General features: G+C 47.0%; 1 protein-coding gene across 6 annotated transcripts in view; it reads left to right on the top strand.

Annotated features, from left to right (window-relative positions):
• Pfkfb3 (6-phosphofructo-2-kinase/fructose-2,6-biphosphatase 3) overlaps positions 1-11,084 on the top strand; it is an 82,578-nt gene extending 71,494 nt beyond the window's left edge. For 2 of the 6 annotated variants that reach the window (XM_021650907.2, XM_021650904.2), the window contains exons 11-18: positions 478-607; positions 930-992; positions 1,105-1,169; positions 1,813-1,899; positions 2,707-2,880; positions 5,027-5,049; positions 7,075-7,127; positions 8,527-11,084. In XM_021650907.2, the coding sequence (XP_021506582.1) occupies positions 478-607; positions 930-992; positions 1,105-1,169; positions 1,813-1,899; positions 2,707-2,880; positions 5,027-5,049; positions 7,075-7,117 (585 nt within the window). In that variant the 3' untranslated portion in view covers positions 7,118-7,127; positions 8,527-11,084. The remainder of the gene's footprint in view (positions 1-477; positions 608-929; positions 993-1,104; positions 1,170-1,812; positions 1,900-2,706; positions 2,881-5,026; positions 5,050-7,074; positions 7,128-8,526) is intronic. The other 4 variants (XM_021650906.2, XM_021650908.2, XM_021650905.2 and 1 more) reach the window with 4 other exon arrangements.
• The last annotated feature ends 4,356 nt before the right edge of the window (positions 11,085-15,440 follow it).

Here is a 15,440-nt window from a genome sequence, read left to right as displayed (position 1 = left end):
TTAGCAGTCAGCCTAGCGTCTCCTAGCTCCTAGCCCTGGCAACCACATTTCCTTGTCTCTAGAGTCGCCTGTTTTAGATGGCCTACAGAAGGGTATATGTAGGCAGTGAGGCTTACTGTCTTCCACTTGACATACAAATTTTTGCAGTCCTCCCATGTTGTGACATGTGTCAGGACTTTTATTTCTTTTAATGGCCTGAGTAACAGTCCGTGGTAGAGTCTGAGCTCTCTCCAACACTCAAAAGGAGGAGGAGGAAGTAGAGGAAGGAATTCAGATAGACAGGATTGCAGGCTTTTCTCGTGTTCCCTAGAAGTATTTCATCAAATGCAGAGCTGAACACTTAGAAGGATGGACATGTGCATGTGTGTGTGTGTTGGGGGAAGGCCTGTGAGCTGTTCTCTGATGAAGGCTGCAAGGGATTGCAGGGCTCTTCCCTGCCTGTCTTCTCCTAACGTGCTGTCTTATCTCTTTGCTCAGTCCTACCAGGACCTTGTCCAGCGCCTAGAGCCCGTGATCATGGAACTAGAGCGCCAGGAGAATGTGTTGGTCATCTGTCACCAGGCTGTCCTACGCTGCCTACTAGCCTACTTCCTTGACAAGAGTGCAGGTATTGAGGGCCGGCCGCGCCTACGAAGGAGTTAAGGAAATGGGCCCTTGAGTACAAGTGGCAGAGGACCCATCTTTTTTCACTCTGCTTTGTATCAATGTGGTTCTGCCTCACAGACTTCTGAGGGGTCTGTACTTGCTCCTTATTGAGGAGTGTGAAGCGTAGTGGGCTTCGTCAAGCCTCCATGTGGCCCATCAAGCCTCCATGTGGCCAAGGTCCTCTAGGCTAGGCGTGAGGCTCTCACAGTGAGCCCAGGGATGCCTCTGAGTTATCTCCCTTTGCTTTGAGTCTCTTACCTATCATAACACATGTCTCATTTCAGAAGAGATGCCGTACCTGAAATGTCCCCTTCACACCGTCCTGAAACTGACACCTGTGGCGTATGGTGAGTGGCGGCCTGTGCTGGGTCCTGTCCCTGGGGTTTCCTAGGGGCTGCAGGGCTGCAGATGAGGACAATCTCTTTAACAGAAGTTGGCTTCTCCATCCTTCACCTTCAGGGTGCCGTGTGGAGTCTATCTACTTGAATGTGGAATCAGTGAGCACACACCGGGAGAGATCGGAGGTGAGTTAGGTTCAGATGCCCTGGGACCCTTGGGAAACCCTGGGTCTGGTTTTCTTCTGGAGGGGTCTCACTGAGGATCTTTGGTGTCCCCTGGCCAGGTACCATGCTCCACACTGCTGTTCTTACCTGCTCTTAGCCCATCTTTCTTATGGCATCCTGGGATCTGTTGCTTTTCTTTTTGTCCATTCTTTCCCTACCCTCCCCCCTTTTCTCCCTCTTTCTCTCCCTTCATTTAAACTTGATTGGGAAGAGTGAACTGAACAGGAAGTTGATTCCTTCTGTCAATCACAACCCTAGCACAGTAGCTGTTGCCACTTCAGGCAGCAAAAGCAGTGCCTTCCTCAAAAGCACCAGGAGCCTGGCTCAGACAGGATTAGCTTGCCAGCAGCATCATCTGTGTGCCCTTAAGTTCATAGTTGGCAAAGATCTGAGGTAGGAAGAAGGCTAGAGGATGGCCATCCTAAGGGCCAGCCAAGGAAAGGTCTGTGGAGACCCAGTACCTGGCTGTCATTATCTTCCACCTCAGGGAGGTTTGAGATTTTTGTCGGGGAGGGTGTGTGTGGTCGTTGAATTCCTTACTGGGCAGATTGTATATCTGTCCAGGCCTGTGTTGTGAAAGTGGGTTTAAATTTGCTTTATGCAGGCTGTCAAAATACAACACTTTGCCAGTGTAGTCAGACCTTCCTCTTACACCGAACTTGACTTTCTGTCTGTGGAGTCCGCAAAACAGGTGACTTACCCATTCCCAAGGAGCTTGGCCGTCAGACTTTGGTAGGACATGGGGTGTCAGCCAGTTTACTGCCCAGCTTGCACTGTGGACTGCACTGGAAGAAGACTGTCCCTGGCCCCGCCCCTCTGAACCAGGGCACCTGCTCACTTAGCTGAATGAGGACAGCCCTGAACCTGGGTTTAGACATGAGATGGGCTCCAGGGATCTCAGGATACTTACTTGCTGAATGCTGGGGCTGAAGCTGCCCAGCCTCTGAGGTGCTGGGCCATGTGTTGGACAGGAGCCCACTCTCCTGTCTTGTCATCCTCTGATTGGAAAGTTGACATCTTGTCCTGGTTGACAGACTGCTGCCTGTATTCTGCACCTTTGATCCCTTGCTCTGCCTCCTAGACTAAGGCTGGGTACTGTTTGGGCGAGCACAGAGTATTCCGTGGTTGCTTGAGTGTGCTGCAGACCCAGGTGGAAGGGAGTCAGTGCTGACACCCTTGCTCTCCCATTCCTGTGATCTCAGAGCCAACTGTCTCTCCTGGGCCCTCTGTGGGTGGAGTGGCTGGGAAGTTAAGGTTCTTTTCTCTTGACCCCCTTCTCTGCTGTGGTTGTAATTATTTTTTTTTCCTCCCCTGCTTTGCACATAGCGAGAAGTTCTGTGCCAGCAGCAGCTCAGGGTCAAGGCCCCTCACCTGGGTGTTCCTGTGGTTGTACCCTTACAAGTCACAAGAGGAGTGTGTATGTTTGTGTGTGGCTTCTCTACCTCCTTCCCCACTCCTTGTAACTGTCACCTTCTCTCTTTTGTCTTTGTCTGCTTAGGATGCAAAGAAGGGACCTAACCCGCTCATGAGACGCAATAGTGTCACCCCACTAGCCAGCCCCGAGCCCACCAAAAAGCCTCGCATCAACAGCTTTGAGGAGCATGTGGCTTCCACTTCTGCTGCCCTGCCAAGCTGCCTGCCCCCGGAAGTGCCCACGCAGCTGCCTGGACAAGTCAGTGACTCTGCTTTAATTATTACCTACAGGGGAGATGACCCCCAGACCTGGGGCTCAGTGTCTGTGTCTGCCAGTGAGGACTGCGTGCCTGTGTTCAGGGTGAGCGGTATGAGATGTGCAGTGGATGATGTTTGTGGCTGTGTAGTGTGTGTATGTGCATCGGGCAGAACATACGATGTCCTCTCTGAAAATTTCCCTTGTCGACAGTAACTGCCTGTTTTGTTTTGTTTTGTTTTGTTTTGTCTTCCTGAGCTTATGGTCTTTATTCTCTATTGAGCAGAATCAGGCAGAGCTGAAGAAATTGTAAAATGCCCCCATTCCATGCACATCTATGAATAGTAACTCCTACAACAGTCTACATTCTAGTACTTTTCAATCAGGAGTCTGTACATACTGTGGGAGTGTTGTCTTGTCTTTCCTACCCCATAGTAACTCCTTTGCTGTCATCTTTGTGACAGAAAAATGCTGAGGTCCCACAGGAAAGCCTACCCTGTCTCTAGAGCCAGCATAGCCCTACCCCCTTAGAAACAGTACAGAGCTATAGAGGCAGCTGGGTTCAGAAAGCTCCCATGCAACTGTGGAGACCTTATGTTCAGATCCCCAGAACCCATGCAACAAGCAGAGTATAAAGGGACATGCCTGTAAGATAAGTCACTGAAGGTGAGATGGGAGGCAGAAACAGATGGATTCCTAGATAGCTCACAGGCCGGCTAACCTGATCAACACAGTGAAATCCCAGGATGATAAGAGACCTCCTTTTAAACAGAAGGTGGAAGGCTCCTGAGGATTGACACCTGAGGTTGTCCTTTTACGCCCACCCATGGGATGCTTGTGTCTACCTGCACCCCTACATATGAATGCATGCATGCATGGTATGTGTGTACACACATGCACAGGATCAGGCAGTCAAGGCAGCCACTTTTTGGGGCAAGATTATCAGAGTAAGAATCGACATATTTCTAGATTACCAAGAGTGAAAATATACAGAACCCAGCAGGATTCACTATTTCACCAGCTTGAAAGATCAAAGGCTGGAAGAGTTTGGCTATTGAGCATTAAAATTTGTTTTCAGAAAAGCAGTTCTTCAAAGATAGCCAAGAACTTTTGTAGACACATGAAATAGTAGACCTCACCCCATTCCTCAACTCAATGCGAGGCCAATTCAGGCTGCATCTTCTGCCAACTGGTTCCTGCTGTCCCTGAAGCCTCTTCCTGAAGTCTGGTATGAGGTATGGAGAGAACATTGAAGCCTCCATAGCTCATTTAACTGCCCCGGGCCTCGGTTTCCTAATCTTTGGAATTGGGGAGTAACATGCCTTGCAAACAGTGGCTCGGACAAGGTGGTTTGTTCTGTACATACAACTTAGGGTCTGGCACAAAGTAAGGGTTGAGTCCAGTGAGATGACAGATTCCCTGGGAGCTAGGAGACCTGGCTTTGATTTTAGCTCAATCCCAACATGAGTGTAAAGTTTTTTGTTTGTTTGTTTGTCTGTTTTGTTTTTCCCCTCTGTTACCTACAAGTTCTTAGTATATAGTTCAGGCTGTCTTTTCTGCAGTCTTGAATTTATGGTGCCCTCTCTGCCTTCTAAGTGTAGTGTCTCACCATGCATAGAGATTGGCCTCAAACTCACTGTGTAGTTGAGGATAATTTGAACTCCTGATGCTCCTTCCTCCTCCCCAATGCCCTGCTATGCCTGACAAGTATAAGATTTTAATGGCCAGGCTCATTCTTGTTAGCTTTGGAAATGGACACAGAACCCGTGGGAAGACTCCAGTAGATATTCCTTCAGGTCTGAGAGTTTCCTAATTTTAGCCGAGCAGAGCTGAGAAATGGCATCTCCATCTTATTCTATCCTGGTGCATTGTGGAAAGCTCGAGGATTAACTTGGGCCAGGGGGAGGTGGCATCCAGAGCTACACTGATCTGGTCATGGAGGACACTGGCAAGAGCCCAGTCTTGTCCCCAGTTCGTAAATGCCTCTGATTTTATCAGGACAGCCCTTCAGGATTGCCAAATCCCTAGGAACAGATGTCTGAGATCTATTGGCCGGGTCAGACATGGGAGGCGTGGGGGGCTTTTCTCACCAGCTGCCATCTGGCCTCCTGACTGACTTTTTCTCTCTCCTTACCTTGTCTCCCTGCAGCCTTTGCTAGGGAAAGCCTGTTTGTAAGTATTTCCTTCTCAATAATTCTGTTGCTTGCGCTCACGCTTGCTTGTTTGCCAGCTTGGTCTCCTGCCTGTCAAAATATTTAGGAGGAGGACAGTTTGGCTAGAGTCTAAGGTTGTCCATAGAAGAGAAGGAAATGGGAGGAGAGAGAGACTTTCCAAAGTTTATAGAGAAGGGATGCAGAAAGGGGATGTATTGTGGCCAAACTAACATGTTCAGCACACTCCATGGTCATCCACCGTAGGGTTTTTTGCCCTACGGTTGGAGTTATAGCTGGGGTTCCAACTCCACTATGCTCACAGACCCAACTGTAGCTGTGACAAGCATGGAAAAGGAGTGGTCTGGCAGTTAGGAAAGCTGCGTCACTCACAGAGAATGGGATGGGTCATCCTAAAACAAGAGATGGGCAGGGCAGTCCTCATCCTGTTTAACAAGAAAGGCCAACTGCCCTGCACACCCACCAACTGGGTGGCAGTAGAGCCAGCCTCAAACAGACTTTGTGCCCCAGATAGCTAGTTGACTCCTCCCTGCAAGCTTCTTGGAAAAGAAGCTTGGTTTTTTTTGTTTGTTTGTTTGCTTTTGTTTTTGTTCTGTTCTTTTGCCTCTAATTCCTGGAGCCTGAGGGGAGTCTTGAACAGCTGCTGGTCTGTGGGTTAGCTCCTGAAGCTCCCTTGCATCTACTTCCCAGGAGAGAGGACAGGCTTTGGGCTGTTAACTTTCCTCTCAAAAAGGGATGATGTGCTCACCATCCAGTGTCTGGACGGCTTGAGGACCAAAGGTTCTCTTTGCACGGCCTTTGGTTTGGAAGCTTGTGGTTTTACATCTGTGTATATCCTTTAGAAGGTAATTTCCCACTGGGTAAAGGCCATTCACACCCACCACCCCTACACTATTACATTGACCTTGAAAATAGAAAAGTTCAGCTTGTCCATTTCCAAGGTGAATCTAATAGTGCTTTTGGCTAAAATTCTTTAAGCAAAATGCATCCTATAGTCTCATAACCCCTGACTATGGTCACATTCTCTGCTGGAGACCCAGCATCCAGCTCAGCCTGAGAGTGTGGCCTCATGTCCCAGGCCATTACCTGTGTCCGAATCTAGAAATCAACCCTGATCCTGTGACCAAAATTAATTAGTTATGGTTTTATTGAAACAGTATCCTCTTAGTTGTCCTATTTAGCCCTTATGTAGCCCAGGCCTCAAACTCAGTAATCCTCCTGTCTCACCCTCTGAATGCTCAAGTTACAGGTATGCATACACCTTACCTGGCGTCTCGAATTTATTTTAAAAGCCAGACCAAATAACTTGGCAACTTTGTCCTTGGAATGGTAGGCAAGTTAAACCAATCTTAAGACGTGAATCTCCTCATCCGTAAGTGGGGGTTTCAACTCCATGGGGAGCTTTGAGGATGAAAATATGCTTATAACTCATGACAAATATGTGGCACATAGGAGGGGCCTGCTGGTGGGTGTGTTGCCACTTCTGGCCTCTCCAGCTGAAGTATTCATACTGACAGCCCTTTGGTCCCTCTGCCCTATGCCACTGGAGTACTCACACTTGAGCTGAGAAGCCCCAAAGGCCTGATGCCCATCATCTTGGTCTCCTGATAAAACTGAGTGATGCTCAGACACAGCCCTCTGTCTGTAGTATCTTCCTGGGGGCTGTTGGTGTGCTTGGGATAATGGGCTACCTGCCATTCTCAGTGTCTTCATTTTAGAATTACAGATGCACACTAAAATGGGCGTACCACTAAGGCCATCAGTGTAGTTCCATTGGCAGAGGGATTGCCTAACATGCAAGAGGCCCTGAGTTCGATTCCCCAGCACTGCATAAAGCAGGCATGGTGGAATGTGTCTATAATCCCAGCACTCTGGATGAGGCAGGAGAATCAGAAAATCAAGGTCATTTATACTACATAGAAAGTTTGAGGCCCTATCTCAAAACTAAACAGAAAATGCTGAAATTGGTTTTGTTTTCTTCTTTTCCAACCTGTTTTTTTTTTTCCTTCCCTGCTATGCTTGAAAGACGAACTGTGTGTCACATTTTTTCAAAGTTTTCTCCTTACTAACCTGGGAAAGGTAACAGCTGGTGCATGTGCCCCTGTTTCCTCCTGTGTGTGAGTTGTTGCATCTCAGCTGAAAGGTGTCTTAGTTTGTGTACAGATTGGCTGTTGTGGAGTACATGGCTCATGTGTCCATGCTGGGTGGTCTTTCAAGCAGTGCCACTGATGTGGGGTCCTTTCCCATCTGTCTCTGCCACTGTGTGTTCCGAGCCACGGGCCGCTCAGGGAATGATGCGGACATGACTCAGCCATGTGGCTCTTCACTGTTACTGTTACTGTTGCATTGTCGTCATGTGTGAATGTTGGAGGCCTTGGGCCTGAGGTGTGGAAGGGGAAGTGGTAACCTTTCCCTCTTTGACCCCACAACATGGCTGGGGCTCTCTCTCTACACATACGATCTAGGGCATTATTAGAAGTCCCCCTATTTCAGAGAGGACACAGTTGCTTGGATCCTTGAGTCTCACTCAGATGTGAATGATGACCCCAGGGCAGCAAGTGTCCCTTCTCTGGACATCCACAGCTAGGCTTCTCTGTTTTTTGGCCTGAGAGTAGTGCTTGCACTTCTGCCTCACTGGACTCCATCTCTGCATGATCCTGACCCTGGAAGGACAGTTTTGGGGGTCCCAGACAGAATAGTTTTATTAGACGTTTCTTTTGTGAAGGATTTGCTATGGGTGTTTTAGGGAGAGAAGCCTGCTGGTCAATGGTAATATTCAAGCCAAGTGATTCCAGAATGTTTTAAAAGGAACTTGATGTCAGCTAAAGCTTGTGAGACTTATCTCTAGGGGTACATGGGTCAGGACCCAACAGACTTTAGAGACACAACCTCCCCTGGGTCTCCCTTGTGTGGTTAGCCATCCTACTTGTCTCCTTCACTCTGTGGAGCTCTGTGACCACACCCCATCCCCACAGCTGAGTGCAAGGCTCTGGTAGCTGACTCCAGAGAAGGGCTGTGATGCTCCAGAGAGTCCTAGCTGATTTTGACCTGCCCGTGACCAGGGTTCTGTGTAGCATGGAGAGTAGCCCTCCGTTCCTGAAGGGGAGGGAGCATGACTTTCCTATCTGTGCCTCACGGTCCCTTGTCCCCTCTAAGCAGCATTGTCTGACCCCTGGAGCAGCAGGCTCCATTGTCACACGCCAGTCCCTGTCCATACCCATCTGGCTGGAATCTAGCCCAGTGCTAAGCAGAGTCCTGACCTATATCTCTAGCTTCTTCTGTAACCTGCAGCATTTTCTGTCATGTTCTGAGTCCTACTTGGGCTCTTCCACATGTTTTGTGATCATCCTCTGCTAGAGGTGTGTTCTTTTGGGGAGTGGAGGGAGGAGGTGTCTTGTGGCATGGCTTTGAACCTTCTGCTTGAGAAATACAATCGTACCAGGCTCTGACTCTCCCTTCCCCTCTCTCCTGAAAACAGAACATGAAGAGCCCCTGGAGAGGCACCGACTCTTCCCAGAAGTATTAAAGCTGAAATATGGGCTCCATTCCACTTCTCCACAGCCTGCCTTGTGCCCGCTCATCTACCCGAGGCCAAGTGATCCCAAGGACTTCCCTACTGGGGAGAATGGAGATCTGCTGATTGAAGAGTAGCAGCACCCCCCCTCCCCCAAGATGTTGGGGTGGCAAAGACAACTGGGAAGCTGGACAGATCCCAGCTTCCTGTGGCAAAGCTGCATACCTCCCTGCCCTTTGTTCTCTTGCAACTTCCAGGGGTGTCTGACCACAGGCCCTTCCGAAGCTTGGGGAGGACTATGGTAACAGAGAGGGTGGGATCAGACCCCTAAGTGGAGGCACTGGACGCCACCGTGCTGTTTTGTTTCTTTGAATCCTGGCCTGGCATGTTGATTGCTAGAAGATAAGACTGGCAGAGACTTCTGAAATTCAGAGTGCATTAGACCCCGGTTGCCAGAGGCTCAGGGACGTTCAGAGACTCGTGTGGCTTTTATGCATCTTGGCCTGGGAGGAGGCCTCGAGATAAGGGACTTGGGCACATGCTGCATTGGGTGTGGGGTTTCTTTTTCTGAGGAGTCTCTGTGCTGAGGTCCACTGGTCAGCTGAGCAATAGCATGTCCTGCTCTTCCTCATGTTCACATGCCTTCTAGGGCCCACATTAAGGGACAGACTAGTTGCACCATTGGAAAGAAGCATTTTGCTGGAAACAAACAAACAAACAAACCAGGGCCCTTCTTCCCAGGGGCTCTGAGGCCTTCTGTTTTTCAACCTGGGCCTGGAGGCACCTGAGCAAACCCTGTGGCTAGCTGTTTTGCACTTTCCTTCCTTCCTTCCTTCCTTCCTTCCTTCCTTCCTTCCTTCCTTCCTTCCTTCCTTCCTTCTTTCCTTCCTCCCTTCCTTCTTTTGTTCCTTCCTTAACTTCTTTTTTCTTTTTTGGGCAGAGGTATGATGAAGGAACTTGGATGGCAGGGTTTTGGCTCTTGGAGGCTTGGAGCTGCTGAATGGGGGGAGTTGGAGTGTCTGTGAGATGGGGAGGCTCAGAGCCTTCAACTCACATTTCTCAAGAAGGGACGGTGGCCCATTCCAGGCTGCTGGCTCACAGAATTGTCCTCATGTTTTGGCCAAGTGTCTGCTGCTGTATGCCCGATACCACCAAGCCAGGCATCTCAAGGAGTTCCCAAGAGTAGACAGTTGTCCTTGTCAGCTTCCCAACGTCTGTGACATTTTCGCATGGGTTGAAAGCAGTGCTGCCATAACTACCGGTTGTTTCTGTCTGCCTGTTTCTCCTCCTCCTTTATCCACCCAAGTTCCAGGAAAGGAGAGGACAGCCTTAGCTGGGAAGAAACCATTTGGAAGCTCAGTGATTTTAGCCCAAATGGCCCTTTATAACGCTGCCCCATAGCTGGTGCCAAAGGTCACTTTCTGCTTTCACCTTGGGAGTCCAGGGGTGACATAAGGGCATGCTTCAGATGCTTTATTTCCACAGCTAACCACTCAAGTGCTCAGCCCAGCCCACTATCCTTTAAATCTGTGGTTCACCAGAGAGAGGGCTATATACGCTTCTGAAGACTTGGACTGTTTTCTCTGAGTGGCTTGATTCTTGACAAAGATATGTGCAGTGTAGACCCGTGCGGAGGTGTGTGCAGGCTCATAGTACTTTTAGACCTGGAGGTCCGAAGTGTTGCTTTGGGAGGGGGACAGGATTATAAGTGTAGCCCGAATGAGTGGCAATCCTCCTGTCTCAGCCTCCTGAAAGTTAGCATTAGGGTCATAAGCAGGAGCCACCATGCCTGGGAGTGTGGCTTTGTACTTGGAGGTGGTTTCTTAGATGCTCCCTTCGGACCACATCTACTCTGCAGTTACAGAGCCAACTCTTAGAGCATGGAGACTCTCAAGGCTGACACAGGTAGCAGTGGGTCATGTGTGACTAAAAGAGAAAGCTTTGCCCGGCGTGATTTCACCTTCTCTGAGGCCTGTGAATAAGATGGGGCTCAGGAGATCTTGAAGAGGGTGGAACATGGCTTCATTTGAAAGCCCGTGACTTGCTGGGGTGGGTGGCACCCAGAACTTCCGCTGTCCCACCCAAAGACAACAGAATGAAATGGGGACCAATGTTTTTAACGTTGCATATTTGTTTTGAGGGTAAATTTCTCCCCTTTCCTTCAACCATGGGCAATACCCTTCTTTGATGGGGGAGAAGAAAAACTGTTGGAACCACACCAATGATATTTTCAATTGTAATACTTGAAATTTATTTTTTTATTATTTTGATAGCAGATGTGCTATTTATTTATTTAATATGTATAAGGGAGCCTAAAACTAGAAAGCTGTACAGATTGGGTTTAATTGCTCATTGGTTTGGGGCCTTTCAATGTATGGCTGATGACTTCTTCGTGGTCTGTGTAATTGTCTCTGTCAATGACCTGGAAGAAGCTATGCAAGCTTTTAAGCCTTTCAGAAATTTGTATATTTTGCAGTTGCTAGAACAATAAAAACTTGGTTGAGATATACCGACAAAACTCATTTCTGAGCCTTTACGGGCACAAGTGTCAGTTTCTTTTTTAAGCATTTAGTCTGAGTGTGTGTGTGCACATGCAGGAGAGTGTGGAGGTCAGAGGAAAACTTGGCAGGAGTCCATTTCTTCCAGCCTCCAGAGACTGAACATAGGTCATCAGGCTGGTCAGTGCCTTGATGAGTCTTTGATCTTGCCAGGCCACAGTCTTTAAATTGATACTTATGACCAGTACACCTCTCTGCTCCTCACAGAACCCTGTGTTACCTTCCTTTAAACAAGACACAACAGATTGTCAAGTTTGTATATTTGGGAAATAATAAAATGTGTTAATTTTAAATTAATAAACTTTTGTTGGTTTCTCTTCTTTTTCTCTTTAATTTCTCTCTCTGTCTTTTAAGCAGGGTTTCTCTGTGTAGTCTTGGATGTCCTGGAACTCACTCTGTAGACCAGGCTGGCTGGCCTCAAACTGAAAAGATCTGCCTGCGTCTGCCTCCAAAGTGCTGGGATTAAAGATGTGTGCCATCACTACTGGCTTTTTTTTTTCCTTTCTTTTTTTTGAGACAGGGTAATACAGTGTATGTGTGTGTGTGTGTGTATTCTAGGCTGAAACTTGTGATCATCCTGTCTCATCTCCCAAGTGCTGGATTATATGCATACAGTACCACACCCAGCCTAGACTTCATTCAAAACAAAAAATTTTTTTCTGTATGCTTGCAGGTGTGAGTGTGCCCTAGCATATATGTAGAGATCAGAGGACAACTCCAGGTATTAATTCTTGTCTTCCAGTTTGCTTGAGGCAAAGTCTCTTGATTGCTGCTGAATGTGCTAGGCCAGCTAGTCCACAACCAGAGGATTCCAACCCACCCTTCTCACCCCTGACTTCTCATCTCACCTGATGGGAGCCCTGAGATTCTGCTTTGTGTAGGTCTTGGGAATCTGAACTCAGGTTGTTAAACTAGCACACAGCAGGTGTTTTATTCAGGGAGCCTGCTCAGGCCCTTCCACTTTCTGGAGATTGAATTTACAGACTCACAAATGTTAGGTGAGTGCTGTACTACTGATATTTTTCACTAAGCCTGATGAACTAGATGGTGGAAGAAAACTAGCTCTTATCACATTACCCTCTGGCTTCCACACATGCTGAATGAGCATGCCTGCACCATAAACCCCTTTCCCCAAACAAATGATTTTTCAAACTTCAGCAATTTCTTTCTCCCTATTGATATCCACAAGTTAAGAGCTTGTTTTCTTTGTTTTTGGTTTTTTGTTTGTTTGGTTGGTTTTTTTCCACTCCCAAGAATCAAGGTCTTCATTTCTATGGATTGAAGAAAGTTGAAGCCTGGGTGAGAATGTATATCAACTTTTGAACCTTACACACTCCAGATATTTAAATTCCTTTCACTCTTCTAATCCTAGCAAAGGAGAGAGCAGCCTTGGGGCATCTCCATGCTGAAGTGACTCCTGGTGTTGTCATCTGGAACCTGCAATGGGACAGAGTTAGCTGTAGACTTCCATGCTCCCTCCCTTCCAAGCTGCTCACTGGATGTTGAATATAGGGAACAGGACTTTGCAATCTGGTCCCATCTTTCAGTTTATCTTCCAAGAGAGTGAAAAGACTACTAGGACTATGGATAGAACACTTGCTTCGCTTCTGCAAGGCCCTGAGTTTGATCTTTATTTAGCATGCTTCTTTCTCAAATTAAATGAAGGTTGACATAAAAAAAAAAGAAAGAAACAAACAAGCAAATAGAGAGAGAGAGAGAGAAAGAAGAAAGAAAGAAAGAAAGAAAAGAAAGAAAGAAAGAAAGAAAGAAAGAAAGAAAGAAAGAGAAAAAGGAAGCTAAGTGTGATGGCATACAGCTATGTTTTGGGGAGGGAACTCATTTAAGCCACTCCTGGGGTTTTGGTACCAGATGGAAAAAAAAAAAAAAGGAAGAAAAATAGAAAGGACATGGCTGCTCCTAGGTATGGTGGAGAAGGTTTATTACAGACATGTGGGAGAGCACAGCCAGAGGCAGGGGCATCTGGGAGAGCCCAGAGTAGACCTAACCCTGAGCCAGGTAAGGAAATAGGAGAGGGAAAAGAAGGGAACCGGGTACTTCAACCAGGAGGCCCAAAAGAGAGCAAGATAAGCATTACACAGAAAAGGGCATCTATGGGAAGGGTAGCCCAGTCACTGGGCTGGAAGGGTTTCAGGCAGGGGGTATGCAAGTCAGGTGGACCCTGTAACAGGTAGGGACTGAGGAGTGCTTGGAGAACCTGATGGCTAGCCTCTGCTTTGATCTGAAACCTAACCACTTGTAATCACAGGCAGAAGGCTCATAAATTTGAGGCCAGCCTGGCCTATACAGTGAGAGTCTGACAAATAAAATGAATTAACAACTCCCTACCCCAGAGTTATGGATTAAAAATAATGTGGTTTGTAGACACAATGACATTTTTTTTTCAGCCATAAAGACCAAAGTTATATTGTTTGCAGGAAAATAGACACAGCTAAATAGAATCATACCAGGTGAATTAAGTTAGCCCCAGACATTGTTGTTTTGTCTAGCTTGTGGGTCTTAGACAGGCAAGTCTGTGGCACATTTTCTTAATTAATGACTGATGTGGGAGGGCCTAGCTATGGGAGGTAGGACCAGGTGATTCTGGAATATATATATATATTCCATATATATATATTCCACATATATATATTCCATATATATATTCCATATATATATAGGCTGAAGGAGCCATGAGGAGCAAGCAACATTCATTGATGGTCTCTGCTTCAGTTCCTGCCTCCAGGTTCCTGCTCCAAATTCCCTAGTAATTTCTAAACCATAAACTATAACCTGAAATAAACCCTTTTCTCCCCAAGCTGCTTTTTGTCATGGTGTTTTCTCATAGCAATAGAAAACAAAGGAGGAACCAGTCCATCATGGCAGGATGTTACAGAGGCAAGAGCTTGAGGGAGCTGGTCACATGGCATCTGTAGTCAAGAGCAGGAGTCAGGTGCTTGCTTTGTGCTTTCTTCATTTTACCTAGTAGAGGGTCTCTTGCCCAGGAATGGTCCCTCCCACAATTAAATCTTCCCACATGATAAAGATAATCCCTAACAGTCATGCCCAGAGGATCATCTCCCAGGTGAGTCTAGATGTCATCAATTCGAGACAATACTCACTGTCACACTGTCTAAGGAAACAAAGAAAACTAATGGGAAGGAAAGGGCTTTAAAATGGGGAGCAGCTAACGGGGGTAAAAGAAAAAAAATGTGCTCCAAGTATAATATATGTTTAAATGAAAATGCCATTGTGAAACCCAGGACCATGTACTATGAATACACGTAAATTAAAATATTAAAAAAAATAATACAATAAAAAACAAACAATAGTCTCATTAAAAAAAACCAAACAAACAACAACCCACAAACATATGTGTTGTATGATACTATGACTAGTCGATTCTCTCCGCTACCCTAAATAGTTGACCAAGCTTTCCAGTATGGTTCTTTAAATAATTTTAAGTAAAGATAGTCTCAGCTGTGCTTGTTGAAGATCTGGAAGAGAGGCTGAAAGCCAATTGAAGCATCAGTCTTGCTTGAGGTGTTTCCTGAGCCTGGGGCAGGAGGCACTTGACTTCAGTTCCTGGTAAGATAGATACTCCAAATTTCATTTTCTTTAGGTCATTTTCCTACAATGAACATTTCTAGTAGCCAGCTTACTCCACACTCTTCCTCCATCTGACTCATGGACGCCTGTACATCTTATTCTGCTAGCCAAAGCTCCTGGCTACAGACACCAGTCTCTGCCTTTGGGAGTGAGTGTTTTCATTGTCCATTTGGCCCTAGTGATGTATGCCTTGTCCTCTTGAACAATGTGCTTCACCACATAGCTAATGGGGCCTTGCTTGGGGACAGCCCTGACTATGCCAATCCTCACTGATCAGCCTTTTTGACCTCTCTGCTGGGATCCCAGCCAAACTGGATTATGTCTGAGTGGTTAGCTGCCACAGCTCATCGGTTTGAATTCAGCCGTTTTTTAATCAGTTGCACAACACAGTTGCCTAGCAAGATCTCACCCTGGGAGGTTGTGATTTCTGTATGGATTTATTTTTGTGAGTCTGTGTGGTGTTATGTACGTGTGCACAGAAGTCAGAGGATCAAAGTGGGTGTCTTGCAGCATCACTCTGCTTTACTTCCTTGAGCTAGAGTCTCTCATTTAACCTGGCAGGAAGGTAGCAGCCACCAAGCCCCCATGAGTCTCCTGTCCTTGCCTTATACACTGTTGTGATTACAGGGTGCATGTCTCCATGCTCTGCCTTCTCGTGTGGGCCTGGGGTTTTGAACTCAGGTCAAGTGCACCAAGCACTTTTACCCACTGAGC

Source organism: Meriones unguiculatus, chromosome 19, assembly GCF_030254825.1.
Source record: "Meriones unguiculatus strain TT.TT164.6M chromosome 19, Bangor_MerUng_6.1, whole genome shotgun sequence".
Classification (NCBI taxonomy): Eukaryota; Metazoa; Chordata; class Mammalia; order Rodentia; family Muridae; genus Meriones; species Meriones unguiculatus.
The sequence above is the reverse complement of the archived record's forward strand: the minus strand, read 5'-3'. Positions and strand labels throughout refer to the sequence as shown.